At 34.5% G+C, this 26,338-nt stretch overlaps 1 protein-coding gene across 1 annotated transcript; it reads left to right on the forward strand.

Annotated features, from left to right (window-relative positions):
* Positions 1–1,142: 1,142 nt before the first annotated feature.
* On the forward strand, positions 1,143–25,702 carry LOC126831632 (uncharacterized). The gene is made up of 4 exons (XM_050562221.2): positions 1,143–1,316; positions 9,816–20,592; positions 20,745–20,857; positions 23,626–25,702. The coding sequence occupies exons 2-4, from the start codon at positions 9,854–9,856 to the stop codon at positions 23,937–23,939; spliced, it is 11,166 nt and encodes a 3,721-aa protein (XP_050418178.1). The 5' UTR covers positions 1,143–1,316; positions 9,816–9,853; the 3' UTR covers positions 23,940–25,702.
* The last annotated feature ends 636 nt before the right edge of the window (positions 25,703–26,338 follow it).

Raw genomic sequence — 26,338 nt, forward strand, 5'->3', positions numbered from 1 at the left:
CTATTTTGCCTATAACGTTTTTTAGGACTTCGAATTCTGTCTTATGGTTTGGATTGTGCGTACTTGGTTTTATTTCATTATTAAATCGCTAAAAGGATCCACCGGAAAATATGAGTAACTAAATACCCTACCCGCTTTCTCCACCAATTGCCCAATTACTAATGCTACATTTATACTAATGCTAAAGTGCTGTTTTCTGGGGATTTTAGCTTATTCCAACACTAACGACGATCATGATAACTCAGAATAAATAGTTAAACTTCTACTTTTAATAATGAGTGTCCAAAAGCTGGTTAACGGTCACAATAACGAGATAGGTATCGCTAGAGCGAGTAAGTCACCAGACTAAAGTTACGGTAGAATATGGAACATATATACAAGCTTAGGATTAAAATAATTATATAATAATATTTGACCAGAAATGTTAAATTGTACATAGGAAACATGTTTAAATACGGAAGAAGATATGGACATAGTAAGAACGCTTGTTAACTATAATTACAGTTAAAACTTGGGCCTACCTTGTTATTATTATTTGTTTTTTTTTTTTGTTTTTTTTTTGCAATTTGTGGTTACAATTATTCTAGTGGGGTATCTTTGTTTTGACGTATTTCTTTTTATTTCTCAAGTTTTATTTTTAAATATTTTATAATTGGTCAAAGAAAATAATATATATTCAAGCTAGATTTACCCAACAATCTCCGTGATCACATATTTTTAAGGATTACTTTTTATATTGATGGAAACGTGGTAAGATTTTTTTGTTTTTGTTTGATTTTGAGTAAATATGTAGCTGATTTGCATCACGTGTATGTATAGTTTGAAAGCCATCCATGGACCATGGTCATAGTTCTGCCAGTAGGCTAAACGCAGTATTTAATCATTTTTTGATGAAATTTTACATTTTAGTTTAGCCTATGACTAAATTCTTCTATAAAATGTAAAGCTCTGAACAATTTTTAAAATTTAAATGGGTGAATGCTACCGAGTTCTTGATTTTTGCACGTGCAAAGTTGTAAAACTTATGAGTACATGATATCAGCGTTGATGTAACGTAGTTTGGTTGTCGGGTAGGTTAAACCACACCAAATGCATCCATTTTGTCACGTGTCATAATAAAACCAACATGAGGCTGATTGAAAAGAAAATGAAACCAGTACATCTGACGTCGATCGATATTGACGATAACTTTGTTTAAAATGGTTAATAAAAAGGGTATTAATAAAACAAATGGCGGGAAACAAAGCAACCTCAAATAAGCAAGTGGTTATTTTTAATACTACAGTGAGTAGTGATGATATAGGCCTAATTAACAAGTAAGTTTTACACTTTTGACATTAAATTATAACTCATGCCTATAACTTGAACTATGATGAATGTTTATCTATAACTATATCACATATGAAGAATGTTTATAGTATTAAGTATAAAAAATACTTAAAAAGTGGAAGAAAGTATACAATTACAACAAAACTGTCAGTCACAAGTAAAATTTTTTAAGTCTTTAATGTTGAAATGTGGTAATTACTTTAGCCAAACAGACTTATGAATATGACCTACCTGGTACCTGGGGTTTTGTTTTTGGAGAAGTATCATTTATTTAGCCCATACCATGACCTGGTTCCATCATCGTAAGGTTTTTTGGTCAGTATTTTTGTTGAAAAGGAGTGTAATTGTTTGCATTGTTCCACCTTCATTAGCCAAGTAAAGCGGGGCTTATGTTGACTTTACAACTCAAAGCAACTAGTTGCAGTCAGTTGCAGGTGTGCTTATGTCGATTATATCAGCAACTGAGGACAACTGAGAGCGACTGAAATCAACTGAAATTGGAGCGCTTATGTAGACTCAGAACTTGCCGGACCTGCCACAATTCAATTAATATATTACTGTCGACATCATCAACATTTGAAAAGTGGGTGTTGCTTATTTATAAAGTCACACGACACATTTCTCTTGTCAAGTGATGTTATTTCCATGGAAACGATTTGACACCAGTTGCAAGACCGCTTATGTCGACTGAAACTAGTTGGCGCTAGTTGCAGCGAGTTTCAGAAAGTTGAACATGTGCAACTGACTGCAACTTATTGCAAAGCGTTGTAAGAGACACTCATGTCGACCTTTTTCAGTTGCTTCCAGTTGCCGAAACGCCAGTTGCTTTGAGTTGCAAGGTCGACATAAGCCCCCCCCCCCTTAAAAGTAGAACATTAAGCCCCATTTCATTTCTTGTTTGTTTTGTAATTTAAAACACAGGAGGTACAGTAGTTGTGGCAAGTGCCAAATATTTTGAGTAAGCTTATTAATTAATTTTTTAAAAAGGAAATAAATGTATAGTAATTGATTTTTAAAAGGGATATAGTTAGAAACCGTATTTATTGCATGGTTCGGCAGTATTTTTTATCAGATTCTCACCTACCGGTACATAAATGTATATTAGTGTAATTTATGCTTTAAAGGGGAAGACCAACGATTTTCAATAAGGTTTCCATAAATAATAAATATATATTTAGAAAAAATCCCTCCTATAACATATGCAAAAAATAATTTGCAAGCGAGAAATTAATTTTTATTAATACCGGAAGTGACGTAGTTGGTTCGACACGCTCACTGGTCACTATAGTAAACATACAAGTTTGGAGCAAGTTTAGCGCTGTATTTTGTGATCGTTTCGCCGTTTGGCAGAAAATCTGATGAAAGGTAATCTTTATTAGGATATTAGGTTGCCAGCTGGATCGGTCGAATAGGTCGCTAGCCGAATAGGTCGCCAATTTGTGTTCGGTTAATATCTGTCACGTGCCAGCTATCACGTGATGTAAACAATTAGCCATGTGGCTTAAATTGTGTCACAGTGTCCGGTTTAGAAACTTAATTTACACAAACGCGTTGTATATTATACCTTCAAAACACTGTAAGTTCTTGTTCTTAATATCCTAATAAAGATTACCTTTCATCAGATTTTCTGCCAAACGGCGAAACGATCACAAAATACAGCGCTAAACTTACTCCAAATTTGTATGTTTACTATAGTGACCAGTGAGCGTGTCGAACCAACTACGTCACTTCCGGTATCAATAAAAATTAATTTCTCGCTTACAAATTATTTTTTGCATATGGTATAGGAGGGATTATTTCTAAATATATATTTATTATTTATGGAAACCTTATTGAAAATCGTTGGTCTTCCCCTTTAATGTCCCTGCATAGATGTGGTGGGGGTTGGGCAAAATTTGTCTTGTTCTGGCACTTAAGAATTCTCTCAGTGCCCCCGTGTTACAAAGCAAAGCAACATATATATTATTTTATATATTGAATTGCAATCCCTAAATATAATTTAGACTGGAGCTGGATATCTGTATTGAATTAAGAGATGATAAACTCTATTGACACAAAACATATTTTTATATGCCATACCAAACATTTATCTATAGTAACTTAGACTAAAAAGGGCATATGGATTCTTTCATTACATGTGTATTTAAAATTATAGCAGAACAGGAGATACAACAGACGTCTGCTAATGAGTCTGGCTTGATAACTAGGCACCTAGTGTATGGCAGTGTATGGGCTATTTTTATAAAAATGTACCAATTGAAATTTAATTATGAATTTTTATGGAAATTTTCGCTGTATTCTATAGAATTATATAACTCAAGAGGAAGTACAAAATAACAAAAATGTAACAAAACCAAAATTTTTAGGAATGTCTTTTCAGCTACCATGTAAAAGACCATGTTATCAGTAAAGACAGAACGGAAAAGACAAAAATTCAAAGTCCTTATTTTGACTTTAAATGTATCAATACCATTAGAAAGCCTACAAAAAGCCATTAGGCAATTCAATTTTAATATTTTGTTTATCTATCCCTATACAAGAAGTCTTTTCTGTTATCATTATTTATAAAGGAAAATACATACATGTACTTTGACTGTCTGCCCTCATTCACAACCACATTGCATAGACATACATGATATTCACAGAGTGCTTTAATTAACAAACTTATTCCCTGGTTTTCTGTGTGAAAACTTCTCGATCAGTCAATGTTTTCTGAATTGGAACAGAGCAACATATAAGAGACAGACAATTTGAGTGACGACCCCTCGCTAACAAAGCATTAATTTAAAACTACAAATTGTTCTCAAAATGCCAGCAGAAACAATATTTGATAAAGTAGGTTTCTATTTTCTTTAAATGCTAATAGGATGATTTATTCAGCTCTATTGGATGGCTAATTGAAAAGCACAGTAATTTTTACTGACCTTTCAATTTTAAAAGAAGATTTTCAAGATCAAAGTTGGGAATGAGCAGTTTTACCATGTAACGAAATGGACATTTTGACCGCATGATTTGATATACTGAGTTTATTTTGAATAATAACTTTATCAAAATATTGTCCCAAAGATGTTACTTCCATGCTGATGTACAATATATACATAATTTTTTTTTGATGTTTGCAAAAATTTTATATCCCATATTGGGGATACACCATTTTTTCCCGTTATTTGGTACGTTTTTGTGAAAATAGCTCATGTATAAACCATGTTCCTGATAATAAATCTATTACACCTGATGTGTATCCTGTTTTCCTGTGAATATTCCTGAAGCAATGGCCCGAGAAATCCCTCTCTGGCCATTGCTGGATTAACTTATGAATGATACTTGTGCTTTTGAGGGAGTGTGTCTATTCTTTCCGTTCAATCAAATCTATCCCAAGTACAAAAACATGACAGCCCTTCGTTTAATCTGTGGTCTTCCCTAAAACTTTGGACAGTGATTTAAGGTATTAAAAACAGTGAAAGTACATTATTCGTCACCAAACAGTATTGTTTACATTGTAACCTTTACTAACCGTTGATAGCCTCGTTTGTCACGCAATTAGTTTTTCTGCAATATTCTACTACTATGCACTGGTTAATCGTGCGTAAATATTTCGTGAGTCATGACGTAACGTTATAGTCCGGGAGCCCAGTGAGATTTAATCAAAATATTGAGTCCAAAAGGTTTGAGGTCTACAACACATATTTTACCCCTAGATCATTTTGGAAAGCCAAGTCTTAAGTTTTGTAACCTGTGCATATACCTGGGAGCGCTCCCCCTAACCCTCCCATATTTAATGGGAGTTAAAATTCAATGTCCATCTACAATTTTTATGCAAGCGTTTTACACTTAACACTAAGAAACAGAATGCATGACTTAAGAGCATACAATGTTGTGCTAATGCTTATTAAGAGCTTAATTAATTAGCACTAATTAGTGACCGTAATTAAAATTCAGAGTCCATAACTGAAACAAAGCCTAAAAGCTAGCTAACCAAGTCAGGAAACCAAAAATATCACTTAAGAGCGACAAAAGTTGAACAAACTTTGCTTAAGAGTGGTTCAAAGGTGACAAGGGTTAAAGGTCAAATTTTAGGTGACCATAATTAAAATTTAGAGTCCATAGCTGAAACAAAGCCTAAAAGCTAGCTAACCAAGCCAGTAAGCCAACAATATCACTTAAGAGTGACAAAAATTGAACAAACTTGGCGTAAGACTGGTGACAAAGGTCATATTTTGGGCCACATTATGACCAATCAACCAATCAAATTGCTTATCTCCTCTTATCCTAAACATAAAAATGTGCATCTTCGAACTCCATCAAGCCATTCACATAATCAACACCTACACCAAGTTTGAAAATTCTGCCTCAATTAGAAGAAGAATTATTGTGTCCCAAATGGCTTGATGAACAGACAGACGAACAGGCCCATTTTAATAGTTCCCTGCTTTCTTCGAAAGGCGGGTGACAATAATGTTGATGTCAGCAATAATTATGCACTTGTAAGTATATCAAAGTTATCAGTACAGCAAGGAATTTTAAAATTGAAGGAGACTAAACTTCCTTTTAGGCATTATACAATTTAAAGAAGTAATTCCAGACATAGTTCAATGAGTGAACTGTTTAAAGGGTGATTAGCTCTATTCTTTTGAATAAACGAAATTGGGTCGGAAAGCACCTATTATTAATGTAATATGAGTATAAAGTAATATGCCCAATTTTGAATTTGTTTTATTGTATATTCTAATCAATTGTTCAGCCTCATTGTGAAAGATTGGATAAAGAACTGACACTTCGCGCTATAATGGTTAAAAATAGATAATGTCAAGAGAATATGCTGATAATTTCAGTCAAGTTGCTGAACTCTGAGTCAAGAAAAAACTCATTTCAATAACACTGTAGACTCAGTTGTCATTGTTAATATTGTAACGATAATTAATAGGCAAGTCTCGCTTATCCATTTTTACGGTTAATCACCAAGCATTGTTGAACAGCAGATCAGATTTAAATTTGTGTAAAATCAGACTCATCAGATGTCATCGAGGGTTGATTATGGTCTTGTCATGTTAATACATGTCTAATTAATAGATCATATAACATATAACTAATGAAATACCTGCAACTGACAGATTTAGCTAATGTATAATACATGTTTATTATGTTTGGTGAAATACGCGAACAATTCAAATTGAACGGCTTGTTTTGTTCTGTTCCGTTTTTGACGGTGGTGGGGTGTGTGAAACAGCCATTTTGAATTACTTTCGGATTGTGGATAATATCTCAGGTGTGTGCTTGTTAAAATTAAAGTATTTATTTATTGTGGACTTATCAAATAGTTTGCGAACAAATTTTCTTATCAACACCCTTTTTTTTTGACAGAACACAGTTTTTATGGGAAACAATCACAGGTACTATAGTCGGCATCAAGCTTGACAGTACCAGATCCATATTTACAATCGTTAACAATATAATATTGTTACGAACAGATAAAAAGCATACAGTTAATGAGGAGACAGAAATGTATGGAACACAATGATGACAATACAAATATTGTATCAAAATAATTATCCACTTCGCATATATATAAATAGAAGTAGCATTGGTGGAATACACAAATCGAATATAGTAATTAATCACAGCTCTAAACTACTTTTGATATCTAGAAATTGCCATGGGTCTGTCGCAGGGATTGTATGCCTCCTTTAAGAAGCATCTGTCGAAATCGCCCAAAATAGCATCACATTCCGAAATCCGTGCCTCACTCCACAGTAAATCTATAAATCTAATTTACAATTGGAAATATTTAGGAGTGATTATTCATAATAGAATGAAAATGGGGATCAAGTGACGCTGGCTCGCTAGCCTGGAGGTCGGGTGTTCGATCCCTGCATTGACCGAGAAAGTTCATCCCGATTTTCCGACGTGGTTTCCCCTTGTCAGTGATGCAGGACGGAGAGCCTGACAAGGACAACTGTCTAGTCCTTCGGATTACACGAAAAACCGAGGTCCCGTGTATACATTGGAATGCACGTGAAAGATCCCTTGGCAGTTGGAATTCGATATAAGAGTAGGTGATGGTGCCGCTGCCTGGGCAAAATTTCCCTCATAGCACACTGTATGGCGTATGCCAGTCTTCATTAGCCCAATGTAGGAGCAGAACAGTAGGACGTTAAACCCCATTTCATTTCAGAATGAAAATGATGAAACAAGACTATTAGCCAACAAGAGATCACATGTCTGTATGTATGAATGTATTACTTGTGTGTACATGTATGTGTTTTCTATGTTATATGTATTATTAAATGTATATACGTGTTGTCCTAAATGGACGTTTTGATGCAATTAACATCTTATATAGCACAAACATCTTGTAAGTATAAGCCGGTCTTGATAGCATTATATGGAAAATAACCTTCCGATTTCGGCCTTTTTCCCGATAGGCCTGTAATTTGGCATATGGTCATCTCAAAGGATCCATAACAAAATATAAAAAAATTGGAAAAATCTGGAGGGGTCGGGTTAAAACCTTGCAGCAGTTGATATGGAATGACCCGTAGAGGAGAGCACATAAATGTTTCGAATCGTATATGGTCTAATTCATAATTTAATTGTCTGTGTTTTTTAAAACCAGCGAGTTATCCAGTTCTATACTTCCATTCTCAATATTTAGAATAAATGGAAAAACAGTTTTAGCATTTCATTTCCTAGGAATGAGTGATTCGTCGCATAGTTTTTCCGCGTCTCTTTAGGGCAAGCAGAGATAAGCAATTTCATGGGTTGATTGGTTAATTGGTCATAATGTGGCCCAAAATATGACCTTTGTCACCAGTCTTACGCCAAGTTTGTTCAACTTTTGTTGCTCTTAAGTGATATTGTTGGCTTCCTGACTTGGTTAGCTAGCTTTTAGGATTTGTTTCAGCTATGGACTCTAAATTTTAATTATGGTCACAAATTAGTGCTAATTAAGTAGCTCTTAAGTAGCATTAGTACAGCATTTCATGCTCTTAAGCAGTCATTTTGTGCAGTGAAACTCATAGAAATGGCGTTAGAAAGAAAAATAATCCCGGACAAGACAATTTAATCAAATCCACTCAAACGTCATTATGTGACCTAAAATTTGACCTTTGACCCTTGTCACCGTTGAACCACTCTTAAGCAAAGTTTGTTCAACTTTTGTCGCTCTTAAGTGATATTTTTGGTTTCCTGACTTGGTTAGCTAGCTTTTAGGCTTTGTTTCAGTTATGGACTCTAAATTTTAATTATGGTCATTCATTAGTGACCTTTGACCTTTGTCACCTTTGAACGAGTCTTCAGCAAGGTTTGTTCAACTTTTGTCGCTCTTAAGTGATATTTTTGGTTTCATGACTTGGTTAACTAGCTTTTAGGCTTTGTTTCAGTTATGGACTCTGAATTTTAATTACGGTCACTAATTAGTGCTAATTAATTAAGCTCTTAATAAGCATTAGCACAACATTGTATGCTCTTAAGTCATGCATTCTGTTTCTTAGTGTTAAGTGTGAAACGCTTGCAAAAAAATTGTAGATGGACATTGAATTTTAACTCCCATTAAATATGGGAGGGTTAGGGGGAGCGCTCCCAGGTATATGCACAGGTTACAAAACTTAAGACTTGGCTTTCCAAAATGATCTAGGGGTAAAATATGTGTTGTACTGTAGACCTCAAACCTTTTGGACTCAATATTTTGATTAAATCTCGCTGGGCTGCCGGGTATTATGTAAACAATGTGAAGCTCTGAATGACATTACATTACACAGTTGGGCATTGGTTGTTAATCAGACTATTGACCAGTCATAATTTGGTACTCTGTTTAAACCCGGATGACATTGTTAATCCATTGGGCATTGGTTGTTAAACGAACTATTGACCAGTCATAATTTGGAACAGAAATTTGCTTTCATTAAGGCAGTGCTTGAGTGGGATTAGGTCTAATCAAACGAAACACTGCGAGGAGTATGGTGAATAATAGATGTTCCAGCTCCACCTTTATTCTACTGAATGGTTAATATGTGCACGCTGTATCATAAGGTCTGTCATTGAGTCAACTAGTGTGGTTTCGATTCCCCGGTTATATGTGACAAGGAGTAGGGTCGTCTGTCCAACCTCATGGGTTTTCTCCGGTCCTCGGGTTTTCTCCTTCTGCTAAAAACACCATACGTGCAAGCAAATTATTGAAATAAAATTGAACCATGTGTTAGTCCCGAAATGACCTAGTTTGTGTCGAGTGGATCTCAAACCCATTTCTCTCTCTTTCTCTCTATTTATTATAAATGTTTCAGCTGAAGAGAGACCATTTTACCATATATAGTGTAACATGTAAGTTAGCCAGCCTTAAATGACCTGACAATGCTTTATATATTTATACCATTGCTTCAGAAATATGATGAAATACTGGAATGTCCTGCATGGCTCTTGAAAAAGAGTATTGTATTATTAACAAATTTTGTAAGAATTAAATTAATTAATGTGTTTAATATATTTTGCAGGCCTATCAAGATTTTGGTATTCACTACAAGTAACAATAATGGCAGAAGATTCAAAACCTCGAAATCTGTTTGATGATTTTTGCAGTGTAGTTACTGAGGAGAGTTCAGAAAAAGAATCAACTTCTACAGAATTATTTGCTGATGCCTCCATTTCATCAGGACATAAGGATATCAAACATCAAACTGAAAAATTAAAATGTGTAACCGATTCTATAATGAAAAATACAAAAAATGTTGCATTAAATATCATTCACTCATCTTCCCTTGATGAAATTGGCTCATCACCTAAACCAAATAATGAAATACCAATCATATCTTCAATTAGCTTTGTTGGAGTTGAACAAGAAAGTGAAAGGATTGAGGGGAATGACATTATGAAATTATCAGACAATTTAGTTGGTTTTGATGACAAAGATGTTGCATCTTCCAAAAGACATGCAGAAAAAAATGCTTCAGTTATTGTGGACATCAAAATGGGAGGAAATAACCAGAATATTCAACAAGAAGATCCATCTTTTCAAGAAAACTACAATCTAGAACTGTCTACGACAGATGTTTCTGATTACGAAGATGAATCGAATACAAAAAATATTCCAATAATAGAACATTCGAAATGTGACGATGATTTTGACTTGAGTGGGAGTTTCCTTATAATTGACGAATATAAATGTGAAGAAAATAGTGAGGAAGAATCGGATAAAACAGAAACTGTTAAATGTAAGGGTCGCAAATCATTAGAAACAAATGATAGTAACAGTCAGTCAGAAACCATTTCCAAAAACGAACAACTATGTTCAAGTAGTGCAACAAAAAAAAATGATAATGACATTCAGTTAGAAACAGTTCACAATAACAGTTCAGAGAGTACAGCTGATGATAAGCAGATAGAAAAGAACAAAAGTAACATCCAGTCAGCTTCAAGTCCTTTTGACACCAACAACCAATCAGTGGCAAATTATTGTGATATTAACAAACAATTAAGTAAGAAGGATAAACAAATGGAAATTAGATATATTGACAAACAATTTGAATCAAATGATGATCGTATAAAACGGTTAGAAAGAATTGATACTGACCGTGTATTAGAAGCAATTGAAAGACAATTGGAGAAAATTGATAAAGACAAATTAGAAACAAGTAATGTTGAAAAACAATTAGAAACTATTGATAGTGGCAAACCATTAGAAACTAGTGATAATGACAAGTCATTAGAACCTAACGGTAGTGATAAAGAATTAATTACATTTGGTAAAGACAAACAATTGGATACAAGTCTTAGTAACAAACCATTACATGTACAAACTGATGATAGTAACACACCATTACAAACTAATGATCATAACAAATTATTACAAACCAATGATGTTGACCAGCCATTAGCTACACATGCAAGTGATAGTGACAAGCATTCAGAAACTATAGATAGTGACAAACAATTAACTACAAATATTAGTGACGAACTATTAGAAACTAAGGTTACTGACAAACAATTAGAAACTAAGGATATTGACAAACTATTAAAAACTAAGGATGTCGATAAACCATTAGAAACTAAGGATATTGACAAACTATTAAAAACTAAGGATATCGATAAACCATTAGAAACTAGTGATAGTAACAAACAGTTAACTGTCAGTTGTGAAAACAAACAGTTAATCGTGTGTAGTGAAAATAACAGATTGGATGCAAATGACACTGTCAGTCCATTAAAAATTTATGTTGGTGACAAGCTAGAAACTAATGTTAGTAACCAACAAACTGCTAGCAATGTGTGCAAAGATTTAGCTACAAGTGAAACTGTGAAACCATTAGAAACTAATGATTGTGATGGTGAAATAATGACAAAAAAAGAAGTAGAAACTATTCATAATGATTTAATCCAAAATTTAGGCACAAACTATGGCCATGAACAATTAGAAACAAATGAAATTGAAGAACAATTAAAAACATGTGTAACTGAAGAACAAATGGCAACCTGTGGTATTAACAAAAATATAGTTACAAGTGATGGTGACAAACAAATTAAAGCAATACTCATGGTTGAACAAATAGCATCAATTTGTTATGACAATCAGTTAGAAACAAATGATAGCAACAAATCCTTAAAAACAGATCATCGCGATAAACAAATAAAAACAAATATTAGTGATGAACCATTAGAAACTAATGATGGTAAGAATCCATTAGAAACTAATAATAGTAACAATCCATTTGAAACAAATTATAGTGCTGATCAATTTGAAACAAATTATAGTGATGATCGATTTGAAACAGATTATAGTGATGATCACATTGAAGCAAATAATATTGACAAACCGTTAGAAACAAATGACAGTGATACTGATAGTGGTAGTCACTGTAAGTTATCTGATGAAACAGTTTGCGAAGATAAAATTTCAGAAATATGTTACAAAAACAAGCGATCAGAAATGAGTCATACTGATGAGAACAAACATTTGGAAACAAACTCTAGTGAAAAATTGTTAGGAATAAACAATGATACTGATACTGACAGTGACAGTAACAAACATCCAAAAACAAGTCATAATGAAAGTAAAAAACATTTGAAAACAATCTGTGGTGAAAAACTATTAGAAATAAACGATGAACCTAGTGTGGATAGAAAACAAGGGGAAACAATTGGTGGTAGTAAACAATTTGTCACCTTTGATTGTGAAACCACCTTACTATCATGTACCAAGAAAAAAGATCACGATAAACATTTAGGAGAATATCAATTGCCAAAAGCTGTGTTAGAGAGTAACGACGTTGATGATATCACTATGCTCAGTTATACCTCAAAATGTCACATAATTGAAAAAGTTAAAACAATGAAAGGCCCACAAGATTCTAGTTCAGAAAACCCTTTGTTTGGAAATATTGTTAATGACCCTGTAGAATATTGTTTTGAATCTTCAAATACATCATCTTATAGTTCTAAAGCATTAGAAAGTTGTAAAAATAAAACACATCTAGTTATCAATAATGAGGTTACCAAAACTAGTGATTTAACTAATGAAGTTCCAGAGGGTGACCATTCTGAAGTTGAAATGGTGGATCCAAATACAGTGGCTCATAATTCTAAAGTATCAGAAAATCTTGAAAATATTCAAGAGGATTCAGTTCAAAATTATGAGATTACCAAAACTAGTGATGTAACTAATGAAGTTCCAGAGGGTGACCATTCTGAAGCTGAAATGATGGATCCAAATACAGTGGCTCATAATTCTAAAGTATCAGAAAATCTCGAAACTATTCAAGAGGATTCAGTTCACAATTATGAGAGTATGAAAACTGGTAAAATAACTGAATTTTCTGATAATGATCATTCTTATGCTAAATTGGCAGATCATAATACATTAGTTGATAATTATAAAGCATCAAAAAATCCTGAACATAACACACTTCAAGAGTATTCAGTTATCAGTTCTGAGGCTACCCCAAAAAATAAAGTAACTGATGTTCCAGAGGATGACATTTCTATTAATTCTAATACTGAATTGGATGATTTACAGGAAGACCATTCTTCTGATAACCCCTCCATTGGTGACAGTGAAAATATGGATGAAGATTTAGAGAGACCATTTTGTATTGACTTTTCAGTGGAACAAACAGGTGATGATCAGTATAAATGCTCCTGTGGATTTACAGAAACGGAAAATAGTTTCATAAAACATCTTATTATACATCACCTGGTAAATAAGCCATACAGATGTTCCTATTGTAAAATTTGTTTAGAGAGAAAGAAAGATATGAAGAAACATCACAAAGAAGCACACCAAAGTAACCCAGAAAGATGGACCCTAATTGGTATCAAAAAAGCTAAGCACATATGCTCAGTTACTTCTCAAAGTAAAAGCTATGTACATAAACCCAGCAAGACTAGTGACCAAATTATTGCATCAAAATTGCTACACTTAAAATCAAGTGATGATATAGACACTATGTCTTCCAGTGACAGGGATGTAGTTTTAACCAATGAGAGACAATCAAATGATAATGTTAGCAAAGCTGTGACTGATTACATCGAACATCATAAAGACAGATCTTTTGGAAATGCTTGTATAAACCCAGCCTCTTCCAACAAAAGAAATAGACTCTCGCTTAATAGTGGAAGTACAAGTAGCAATATAAAGACTTACCAGAACTGTGAGAGCCCTAAAAGTAAAAGTTATCCTCCTCAATATAGCCAAACATTGGATGTGCACTGTGGACCTCATGACAGTGTTGGTAGCCTCCTATATGTTCCAGTTTCAAATGCACTGTATCTGCTGCCATTCAATTCTACATTAGTGACTTCCACTTCAGTTGTCAATTCAATAGGTTCAAAAGCCTCTGAAGCAATCACACAAACTAGGGATCATCCCAGTGCTGCTGTAGCTTCAAAAGCATCTGAATCCAACTCTCATATTTGTACTACTACTACTGGTGGTGTTGCGGTTGCAGAATCAATAAACACAAATGCTGCTGCATCCATAAACTCGAGTTGTAATATTTCTAATTCAGACGTTGCAACTTCCAGAACAGCTGCTGAACATGATGCTTTGGAAAACCTTCATGCTCCTACAGTATCAGTCAATAACTATGGTGCTAGTGTTAATTCTATATCAGAGGATATGGGTGGTTACAATCAGTTATTAACACACAATAGATCACTTGGAAAACCTGTAAGCTTATCTCCAAATGTAAAAACATTTTGTGAAATTGTAGAAAAGGTAACTGGTATTTTCAAATTTTTAGATGGACATTATATTTGTTTTAGTTGTCACACCAAATGGCCAGAGAAGACAAAATTTTGGTGGCATATTTGGTTTCACTTGCATCAAGGAAAAAAGCTTTGTGGTAAATGCAGTGGTGATAGGGAGAGTCTTACATGCTCAAAAGTTAAACAAGTCATGACTATTATTGATAGTGTAAGTGTAGATAAAAATAATCCAGGTCAGATTCCACTACAGACAACTAAAATACAGGAACAGAATCAAGGTAACCCCAATTTTTGTGATGCATCTCCAAATACCACCTCTAGCACTAAAGTAAAACAAGATGAGCACATCTTACCTGTTGTTGATTTTATAAGAGACCAAAGTCATCAGACTATGACCAATGAAAATCACCAAAGCCTATCTACTTCACAGTCCATGTCTACAACAGTATTCAACCAAGGAAACACGGTAAACCAAGAAACATATTCAAATGAAATTCAAACCTTGGCAAATAAAAATCATCAAAAACTGTCAGTTCAACATTCTGGGTATACAAATAGATTGGACACTAAAATATGTTCAAATGAGATTCCTATTTTGGAAAATACAGCGCCATCAAGAACATCACCTGAACAATCCACACCTCCTACAACATTTTATCAAGACATGAACCATACAGGTCATCAAAGATTATTGCGCATGTCTTCAACACTATCACATAAAGAAATGTTCTCTAATGAAAATAAATCAACAAGTACTCAAAATCATCAGACATCACCAACCAATCGATCCATGGATTCGTCAGAAATGCAGATAGAAATGAACTTGAGTGAAAAGGAAGTCATGAACAGTACCAGCCTTCAGGGAATTGTGCCCCAGCAATCTGGGTCTTCAAAACATTTAATCAATCTGTTATCCTCAAATGGGAATAGAAATAACCCTTCTCAATTGACTCAACAAACAAAGCAACAATCCATGTTTTTAAAAGGTTTGATTCAAACTGGATCTCCCAAAATAGCTAATGCTTCTAGTCTAGCCAGTCAAGTCAAAAGCAATACTAGTCCTCAAGGAGTTTTGCCCCAGCAATCTAGATCATCAACCATTTTAATCGATCTGTTATCCTCAAATGGAAATGGAAATAACCATTCTCAATTTACTCAACAAACACAGCAACAATCTATGTTATTAAATGGTTTGATCCAACCTGAATCTCCAAAAATAGCTAATGCTTCTAGTCAAGTTGAGAACAATACTAGTCCTCATGGGGTTTTGCACCAGCAATCAGGGTCTTCAATTCATTTAATCAATCTTTTATCCACAAATCAACCTGTTACAGGCAATGGAAATAATCATTCAGTATCTCCGGTAACAATAAATCAGGAAACATGTTCAATGAGCATTCAACCATTGTCAAACAGCATTGAAAATCGTCTTTCTATACAACAGCCCCAGTCTGAACAAAGGCTAGAAACAGGCACAAGAGACACACCAGTAAACATAGTGAAAAAGTTTATTGCAAATAATGGTGTTATGAACACTCCTAAAAATATGACTTCTGAAGCATTTGCCAAAAAGAAACTGGAAATTGCTAGCAAGATTAAAGCTTTATTGCAAAAAATAAGGGAAGAGAACAATAAGCTACCTATTCCTGATCCCCCCCAAAATAAAGCTACGAGACATCTGATGAGTTTGGATCTGCTGTCAAAAATAATGGTAAATGCAGCAGAAAGTAGTAAAGTTTCACAACATTCTTGTAGCGATGTGGGTGGTGATGCAACTCCAAAACTAGTGGATGTGACCATATCTTCTGAATTTGTAGTAGAACCAGACTCGTTTGTTCCTGAGAAAAAACCTATTATGTTTAAATGTAAACCAGTTACAAAACAGCCCCAATTGTATGCATGTTCGTGTTGTCGGTTTTCTACACTTCTACATATGAAGTTCAAAAAGCATTTGTTATCAGAACATCGCCAACGGTCAATTATGTGTGTCCATTGTGGTTTTAAATCTAAGGCTGTAGAAATTTTTATTAAACATTTGCAACGCCATACACAACCCATTAATCCTAGAATTCCGGCTTTTAAATGTCTCTCTAAGAGATGCTTGTATCAGTGTAATACTTTAAATGACTTTATAAAGCATCTGAAAACACATGAAGATTACGATCACAAATGTCATCATTGTGATAAACAGTTTGCTACATTAGAAGAATTACATCAACATTACAAGTCGAGTTTCTTCACAATTGTCTCCTGTCCAACCTGCCGTGCCAGATCCACAGATAAACAGTCAATTTTAGATCATATTTCTAGGCATCATCCTAACAAAGGTCGAATGGTTTCAGTGCTGAAACAGCTTATATGTAAAGCAAGAATGGAAAATAACTTTGGGAAGATGGTGCATATACAAAATGAATGGGATAACCCCGATTCAGACAATGATGATATCCAAATTTTGGAAGCAATAGACTGTGAAACAAGTGTCTCTTGTGAAACTCACAAAGATTTGGGACATCAGAATGAGGAAATTAGTGCTGATTTACAAAGTGACAAATATAGTAAACCGGCTTTAGAAAGTGACAAAATTAGCAAACAGACCTTAGAAAGTGATGAAAATGATATACCCTGTGCAGAAAGTGACAAACATATCTCATGCAGTTCACAAAATGGTAAGAACGCAAATTACAGCTCAAAAGATCTGAAAACAAACAAATGCTGTAACAAAAACATTGCTGAAAATACCCAACAAATAGAACCCTTTACCCTATGTTCAGAAATGACAGAAGATGTTGAACATGGAGAAGCAGCCGTGTGTGGAAATGAAGTCAATTCATTATCCTATGATTTTGGTTTTAAATGTAATTTTTGTTCGTTTGTGGCTAACAGAAGTACATCTCTTGATAACCATATTGCCAAACATAACCAATGTCAAATATCCACTTACCCAAAAGACTTCTGCTGTACAATCTGTCCAGCAACTTTCAATGAACTGGCTGATTTGGAGAACCACTTACAGCATCATGATGATAAAATCTCATTTACCCTTTATGGATGTAATGTGGATGAATATAAATCCAATGTGTACAGCAACATTATGAGTCATTTGAAAGAACATCATCATGTGTCTTGTGATAACAAAGATATGTATTCTGAAGGAACTGTAGTATTAGAATCAAAAGTAATTCAGTGTCCAGATTGTGCTTATAAATGTGTTAATAAAACTGTTCTAACTGAACATCTCAAAAAACACAACCGTTCTAGAACCAAAAAATCAAAATCCCGTCTGCCTTCTGGTACAGATATGGTTGATAGTGACAAAAAGGTACATATTGTTTATCCTGCATCTAAGGTAAATTCTCAAAATGGCAAAGATTCTGATATGTTGGATAGCATTGTTTCAGAATTGTACAAACATGAAAACTGTTTATATCTTTGCAAAGTTTGTGAGAAATCATTTAAATTTAAGAAAGCATTGCATGTTCACATATGCTACCATATAGACATTCCATTTAAATGTGTGAAGTGTGCATTTTCAGCTAAACAATTAGCTATAGTTATTTCTCATGTGAAGGATGAACACAGTGTGGAAGATGTAAGCATTCTATTTTCGGACAAGATGAAAGACAGAGTAAAATCTTTGCTTACAATTACAAAGACTGTGGATAATAGTATAAACCATGTTGATCCTAAACCTGTACTAAAACCACGTCGTAAATTCTTTGTTCGTGGTTCAAGTGGTATAATTTCAATAACTGTAAACAAGAAGAGCGAAAAAGAATATTCAGAGCAACTCAATTCCAAAGATAATGCAAGTCCTAATACATCTGTGAATCCTGAACGTGCAGAAGGTCGTGGGATGGATTTAGTAGATACTAGTAACACCGAGGCTTCAAGATCTTCAGGCTCAAGATATCAGCATCAGCTAGATGTAGATTACAACAGTGCAGATGAGGAACTATCTAAAAATAAAGCCAGAAAGCGTCACAATTCTAATAATGTGAAAACAAAGATTCCCCCCAAGTCTTCTGTTGATGATTCTTCTCTGTTTATGACCAATATAGATAAAATTACTAATACATCTGTGAATCCAGAACGTCCCAATACATCTGTGAATCCAGAACGTGCAGAAGGTCGTCGGATGGATTTAGTAGATACTAGTAACACCGAGGCTTCAACATCTTCAGGCTTAAGATATCAGCTGGATGTAGATTACAACAGTGCAGATGAGGAACTATCTAAAAATAAAGCCAGAAAGCGTCACAATTCTAATAATGTGAAAACAAAGATTCCCCCCAAGTCTTCTGTTGATGATTCTTCTCTGTTTATGACCAATATAGATAAAATTACTAATACATCTGTGAATCCAGAACGTCCCAATACATCTGTGAATCCAGAACGTGCAGACGGTCGTCGGATGGATTTAGTAGATACTAGTAACACCGAGGCTTCAACATCTTCAGGCTTAAGATATCAGCTGGATGTAGATTACAACAGTGCAGATCAGAAACTATCTAAAAATAAAGCCAGAAAGCGTCACAATTCTAATAATGTGAAAACAAAGATTCCCCCCAAGTCTTCTGTTGATGATTCTCCTCTGTTTATGACCAATATAGATAAAATTACTCAAAAAAAATCCAGGAATAAATCGGGAAAGAAGAATGAGACTGATTCAGAGAGTTCAGAGCTTATTAAATTTGATACAGAGCTAAAAGACAACGAGGAGAATCAAAAGAATCAAAAGATGGTTCCAGTTGCAAAACTGGTATCTCATATGAAAGATAATAGTAATCCTCAGCTGTCGAGTTCTCCACATTGTACTCTAGTTGCTTCACCAAAAAGTTCCAAATCAACTTTAAAGAAGAAGCGATGTAGTTCCCCTCTCAAACTTAAAATGAATTTTAAGCTGAAAAAGAAATCTTTGCTGCCATCAAATTATAAATGTCCAAAGTGTGATTTCATGACAAGTTTTAATGAAGAGGTCATGAAAAAACACTTGAAGCAACACAAAGTGGAAAGTGTTTATGAATGCAATAAATGCTCTGTGAAATTTCACTCATTTCAGCAAATTGAAATCCACAGTAATGTTCTTCATCATGGAGATGTGGACTTCAAAGCTGTGCCAGTTCTAGATATACCACTTAAGGGAGTTTTCAAAAAAGTTAAAAGAACCTTGACGAATAAACCACAAACTGGTGTAAACTATAACAGTAAAAAGGAAACCAAACAAATTCCGAAGGTGGATGATGAAGGAAAGGCAGATAAGCAATCCTGTGACATCAAAGTTCAAAGACCTCAATCCAGTTTTAAAACTGCACTGAAAATAGTAGGTAGATCTGAAAATGACACAGAAGTTTCGGTTGAAAGTTCAAATGCAATGAAACGAAAATCTCTAGGAGATAGTGAAGGAACAACACCGTTACTTTACTGTGAAACCAGCATAAGTAATGAGATGTCAAAAAATAAACCTCAAGCTGATGGCAGTAAAGTATCAATTTCAAAACCAAAAGATGAACCTGTAGTTGATGAACTACCAAATACAATGACTCTGAAACGAAAATCTCATGAGGAGAGTGAAGACAAGGCAGCAAAACGGTTGTGTACACGTGATGGCAATGCGGCATATGAGTTGTGTACATCCGGCACAATTAATGAGGAAATGATGGCTGATGAAACTGGCAGTGATGTGGCAAAAGAAGCCAGGACTAAATGTGATGAAGACACAACAGGAACACCCGATTTTGCGACAACAGAACTATCAGGAAAGAAGAAATCGCATAAAGGAGATTTACGTCCATCTCTCTTTGTGGTCAAAAAGGCAGTTAAAACCAAAACGACTGCCTCCCTAGGCCAAAGTAATATGCAGATAGGTTGCCGTTACTGTCATAAATTATTTACAAGTATTTTTAATATCGCCAAGCATGTGAGCATTCGACATGTGGGGAAGAAAGTGTTGTGGACAGATACTCTTTCTGGATGTGTTTTTAATGAAACTGGTACCCATATGAAGTCATCTGAGAACTGTAATCACCAAAACAAATTTCTTTGTGGCCACTGTGAATTTAGAGGTAATACCAGGTGAGTTTGAGGTCTTTTTTATATAGTACGCTTACTGAACCTATTTTGATTTCGCTACAGAACATGAATTTATAGAATTTTCAGTGTAGATACGTTGCTAGTCTTTGTAATAAAAGTTCAGAATAACTTTGCATTATACTTCTTCTTTACAGAGGCAGTGTTAAATATCATTTGAAAGATGTCCACTGTGGAAACTTTAAGAATTGGATCAAATTATCTGGAGAGAAAGAAGAACCAAGTACTCAACCTTTGGAGTCTAAAGCCGGTAATAAAAATCTCAAAGTATAAAGAAATTACACAAGAATGGGGCAAAAATTGTTCAATCAAGACAGTGTAGGGGTTAAGCCCCATTTAATGTTTTGCTTATCCGTTCACATTTTGAAGCTGTCATGCCAGCTATTCTATTTTTTTCGCATAAAACATGGTCATTTGATCACAACACCTGTTGTTCATAGAGTAGTCAACTGAATATTTATTGAATAACTTTTGACGGTGTTGTTAATGTTTACAGGCACATGAAGATCGATCAATTGTAAGTTTTATAAAAGTGCCAAGTCTGCATGAACGGAATGAAAAGTAATAATGCCTAATCAGATTTTTAATCACTAATGATACGTACAGGTGCATTCAAGATATAATTACTTCATTGGAAGTATGTTGGCCATCATATATTTTGCATCAGAATATGCTTTATTAATTTCCATTCGAATGAGTAGATGATCATCGCTTATTTAGTATATTATCTTCTAATGTGTTATGTAAGAGCTAAATTTTCCTATTATTATGACAGACTTTTATTTTGGCTTCAAATGCTATATAAATTATTATTTAGACATTTATTCACATGACAAGCCTATAATCAACTCTCCAGACAATCGGGTGGCACAGATGTGAACAGATTAAAATACTGTCGCCATTTAATGATTTAATTTAAAAATGAAGAAGCAAGGTTGAGTCTCGATTAACAAGCAACGTTGCTACAATAATATACTCTTCAAAAAAAGTAGGGGGTATTCAGAAACAATACAAAACTGCAGAAATGCACTGCTGTTTTTATTAGAGGTAACCAGTGTATGTTAATAACAGGCCAATTGCCTACACATGAACATGAACAGTTCATATGGGCGGCTTATCTGACGGCCCTATTTCACTCGCAAAGAGATACACTGTCAAAAGTGAAAATGGACGTTTTTGATTTTTGTCTTAATAATGAGTAATTGCTCCACCAATCCTCGGACATTCAGCAATTTGTCGTGGCATGCTCCTAATCAACCGTCCAATCACGATTTGGGGCGATCTGACCCACTCCTATTGCAGTACCACGGCCAATTCTTGCAGTGTTGTCCATTGACGTTGACGAACATGTCTCTCAATCAAATTAAATGTAACACACTAAAGCAAAGATACGCTAAACAGTAAATCTTATGCAAGAACCGATAGGAAAGCAAATATGGATACATAAACCAGCACGAAGCAGTTTTCATCAACCCTTCCTTGAAGTGTCAAATTTGACAATGAACCTCTCCCACGTGTATTGCGCTATTGTGTGTCGTATGTGCAGCTCAGTGGTTCTGTTGGGGCGATAAGTTCTTCATCTGTGAACATACTCTCAAAGCATGTCAAGTGTCCATGACTATTTATCATATCACAACCTGCATAGGTATTTGGATTTCAACATCCCCTACTTTTTTTGAAGAATATAATAAACAATATATTTGAAAGCTTCAAACAGTAAGTAATGTGGCTCAAAATAAAATATTTGGAATGAAATTTTCAATATATTGATTTTGAATTATCTGTAATGAAACAAATGTAGAAAGAACAGCCATCATTTGATCTAAATCTTACATAATGCATTTCTTACATTTTATCAACATTTATTTTTGCATATATTTACTCACTTTTGCAATCTGAGTTCAAGGCATTACAATCGGATAGTCTCTTCGTTTGATTTAGGACAAAAGTAATCGTACAAGATCTATACAATTATATTTTTGGTTGGAAGGAGATAAGCGGAAACTTATTTGTTAATTTTAGTTTTGTCTTACTTGGTAACAGCTAAATGCACAATCCACCATATATCAACACAGGCTTTATCTATGGACTTAAAACTTAAAGATTGAACAAAGATTGTGACAATTTTATTTGACCCTGATTTAAAAGATCTAGTCATTTTATCGCCCACAAACTGAAAACTTTGGGAATGAAATAATTTGTTTCTTGTGTCTCGTCTCAATTTAATTCTTTAAATAAATATGCAGCTTCACTGACAATAGCATTTTATAAAATATATGTTCAGTTACGACCTCTTTATGATTATGTTTTAAATAAATGAAATAATTCGACTTTATCTCACACATTAGCAGAACTTATCCACGAAAAGAAATAGCTATTTGGTGCCTTTTGTCCATTCGTCCATCTATTGTTTCCACTTCCAGAGCAGTCTTTTGCATGGAACTTTGTACTCATATTTAGCATATTGAACTATTGAAGCCCCATTTGTTATTTAAGTCTTTTGAACCTTTCCTTTCTTCTGTTTTTTTTCTGCATAAAATTAGACTTAATCGAATCTAGGTATGAGCGTCGTTTACACAGCAGATCTCTGCATCAATGTAATGACGATGGTGTCTTTTGGTATTTGGTAGTTGAACCAAGGCTCAAAATGGGAATGGACTTCTTTTCAGGGAGTTGTATAGATATGTTTAGTCCAGGTGGTGGTTCTGTATCTAGGCAAGGGCATTGTAATAATGGTCTTCGTGGGTTTTGTGTAATTTCTCATGTTCGAATTATCTGTTTCTTCTCTTTCAGCAAAATTTATTATTTGTTAATTTTTGCAATATTAAAGTGTAATTTTATTTATTTAATTTGTCAATGTTTTGAGTAAGTAGCAATGTAATATTCATTTATCAAGACCTCGATCATTTCCCTAAATATATATATATATAGTTTTGCGATGAAGAAATCCTGGTCGGGGGATGTTCATACCAAAGTATTGATAAGAAATCAAGATTTGTTTTGTCATGTCTATTTCAGGACCTTCTTGTGATCAGCAGACAGTCGGCATAAAATACAAATGTCCAGTGTGTAACTATAAAATCGGCAAACTCGACGTCTTTAGTAGACATTTGGCTAAACACAAAAGATTTAAAAAAATCTCCAAAGTTTGGATGTGGAAATGCAGCAGCTGCTCATTAACCATGGCAAAAAAGAAAAAGGCTGAGGAACACTCGAGCAAGTGTAGTTTGCAAATCAACGACTCAAAGTCCATTGTCCGTTTAAACGTAATACGTATGGTAGATCTAAAACCGTCTTTGATGCTATCAAATGATGTACATCATTTAGGGTAATCTAAAAACATTGTATTCTTTTTTCATATAAACAATATTTATTAAAAGAAAAAGAAAACAGAATACAATGTAATATGCATATCCATGCGTGTTTTAGATTACATTGTATTCAACCACTATTGATTAAATTGACAAGCTATGGTAACCATGACAAAGTATTTTTAACTGATAATTATCTATTTGTATATCTGGAATAGTTTAATATGAATGTTAATTTGTTCATGGACCTTATAATACATTGTGTTATAAGGTCCATGATTTGTTATACAGGACGTGTCGATATGGTTGATTAGTTGTGTATTTTACTATTCTAATCTATATCTAACTCTGTGGAAGATCACGTACAGTATTGGTCTTCGTGTGACGCCATATCGTACATCTTTGATAACATGTGCATTGTTTACATCGGACGTAGTAACATAAATTGGTCCGGACAGAATTGGTGCCTTTTACTTATTTTATGCCTTCGCGTACTATTTTATTTACCCATTCAAACTAAATAGGGACTAATTCAGTGTCAATCTGTCTGTGTTACGGCATCAGTTGTAAACAGCGCATGTACTATCAAAGCGGTATGATGTGACGTCACATGCAGTGGCGGTGCTATTAAAGGTGGGGTGTATCTGGTCTGCCAGATGTTTCAAAATATTCTCGGGAAGGTCCCCATTGCAAGTCCATTCGTTTGACACTTTCTTCTCTGGTCGGGTAAACTAGTGATCAGCCGACGGACGGTATGTTGTCAGCTCTATTTATGTCGACAATCGGTGCCAGCCCCCCTGGCCTTATTTAAAGCTATTGCCTTTGTCCCTCCCATTTGCGCCGCCACTGGTCACATGTAGACCTATTCTGCACGTGATCTTAAAAGGAATGTCATCTTCTACGGAATTTAAAGAAGGCTATCGCATTACACCGCTGTCAAACAGATTGAAAATACACAACAAATCAACCAAAAGCGACATGTGTATATAAAAAATTATGACAGTTTTCTGGTATTTATTGTACTTTCATAAACTAAATGTATTTGTTGCCTCTTCATATATAGTTGTCTACAAACTTCTACTATAAATAAAAGGCATTTAATAATTGTATTAAACTTATGATGCCAAACAGTTGTATTTAGTACATGTATATTATATTCTATGTTGGTGCTTTCTGAAATTCTTCCGTTAATGTATTTAAAATTTTAAAAGCACCTATATAATTATAGTTTCTTCAATTGTATATATTTAGTTCAAATCCGCTGATCGTCATTTGCCTTTTTTGGACAAATTTTTCACACTAAATTGTACTCAGATTGATTATTTAAACTGTGATCAAGAAAACAAAATAAAATATCAATGGTAGGTAATCAACCGGCGTTAACTTAATCGTATTAAAAAGACGCTCGTGAAAATATTTTAGATAAGATTATAGGTGGCTCTGGCTTGCGTTGACTACATCCCGTTTATCACACTGATCAGCAGTGAATATTCGCTGAGCCGCTTTATATTGTCTGCAGAGGATGTCGGATATTGATAATTTTCAATCCCCATTATCTTTGTAAATACTGAACGGAATTGTACCACTTTGAGTCTAATAATGTTTAGACTTTCACAAAATTGTAGTTTACAGCGGATTACAAATCCCCCAATTGACGATCAGATTGTTTTAATAATTCAATTACTGCAATTATTATTTATTATGTATTTGTTTGCATAATATTGTTTACCTTGTTTTGTGTAGGCCTATTGGTCAATTTGTTTTATTGAAGATTATGATGATATGCACAAAACCTAAAATTAAACAAGTTCTTGTTTCATTTATTTTTCTATCTGGGAATTAGGCCCTGAAAATTCCATTTGATTTTGAAGTCCGGATTCCCTGTGTTGGTGGTGAAGGACAGGCAGAAATGTCAATGTCTGGGCACAATATCCGTGCCGTATGTATGTCTTCATCGTACCGGTTTAGCAGAAAAGTATGACGTTAAATCCCATTTCATCGGAAAAGGGTGAGTAACGCTGGAAAGAAGGTCGCCGAATGCTAAATATAGATAGGGTTCGTTCGCTTATTACCCCAATGCTCCACACCAAGATTGAAAACAATCTGTTAAAAACCGTAGCCTCTATTGCGTTAAAGTTGGTGCGAAGCGCTGAATTTTAGGGTTCTTCCTTACTTGGTCCCAATGCTTCCTACCAACTTAGAGAGAGAGAGAGAGCGGGGTGGGAGGTTTAACATCCACTATGTCATTTATGGACTAACATACTTACATAGTTCAATTTTATTTCAATAATTCGATTGTGCGTAGGGGACTTTAGCAGTGGGGGACCCGGTGAAAGTACACGAGACTGGGCAGGCGATCCTGCTCCTTGTCACTTACAAGCGGGTAATCGGAACCACGCAACTTGACTCAATGATCTTAG

Source organism: Patella vulgata, chromosome 9 (assembly GCF_932274485.2).
Source record: "Patella vulgata chromosome 9, xgPatVulg1.2, whole genome shotgun sequence".
Classification (NCBI taxonomy): domain Eukaryota; kingdom Metazoa; phylum Mollusca; class Gastropoda; family Patellidae; genus Patella; species Patella vulgata.

Excerpts from the sequence above, each read along its gene's own strand:
- LOC126831632 (XM_050562221.2), top strand. The coding sequence starts at position 9,854 with ATGGCAGAAGATTCAAAACCTCGAAATCTGTTTGATGATTTTTGCAGT. Across the intron at positions 20,593-20,744 it reads GAATTTAGAGGTAATACCAG|AGGCAGTGTTAAATATCATT; the intron begins GTGAGTTTGAGG and ends TCTTCTTTACAG. Across the intron at positions 20,858-23,625 it reads ACCTTTGGAGTCTAAAGCCG|GACCTTCTTGTGATCAGCAG; the intron begins GTAATAAAAATC and ends TGTCTATTTCAG.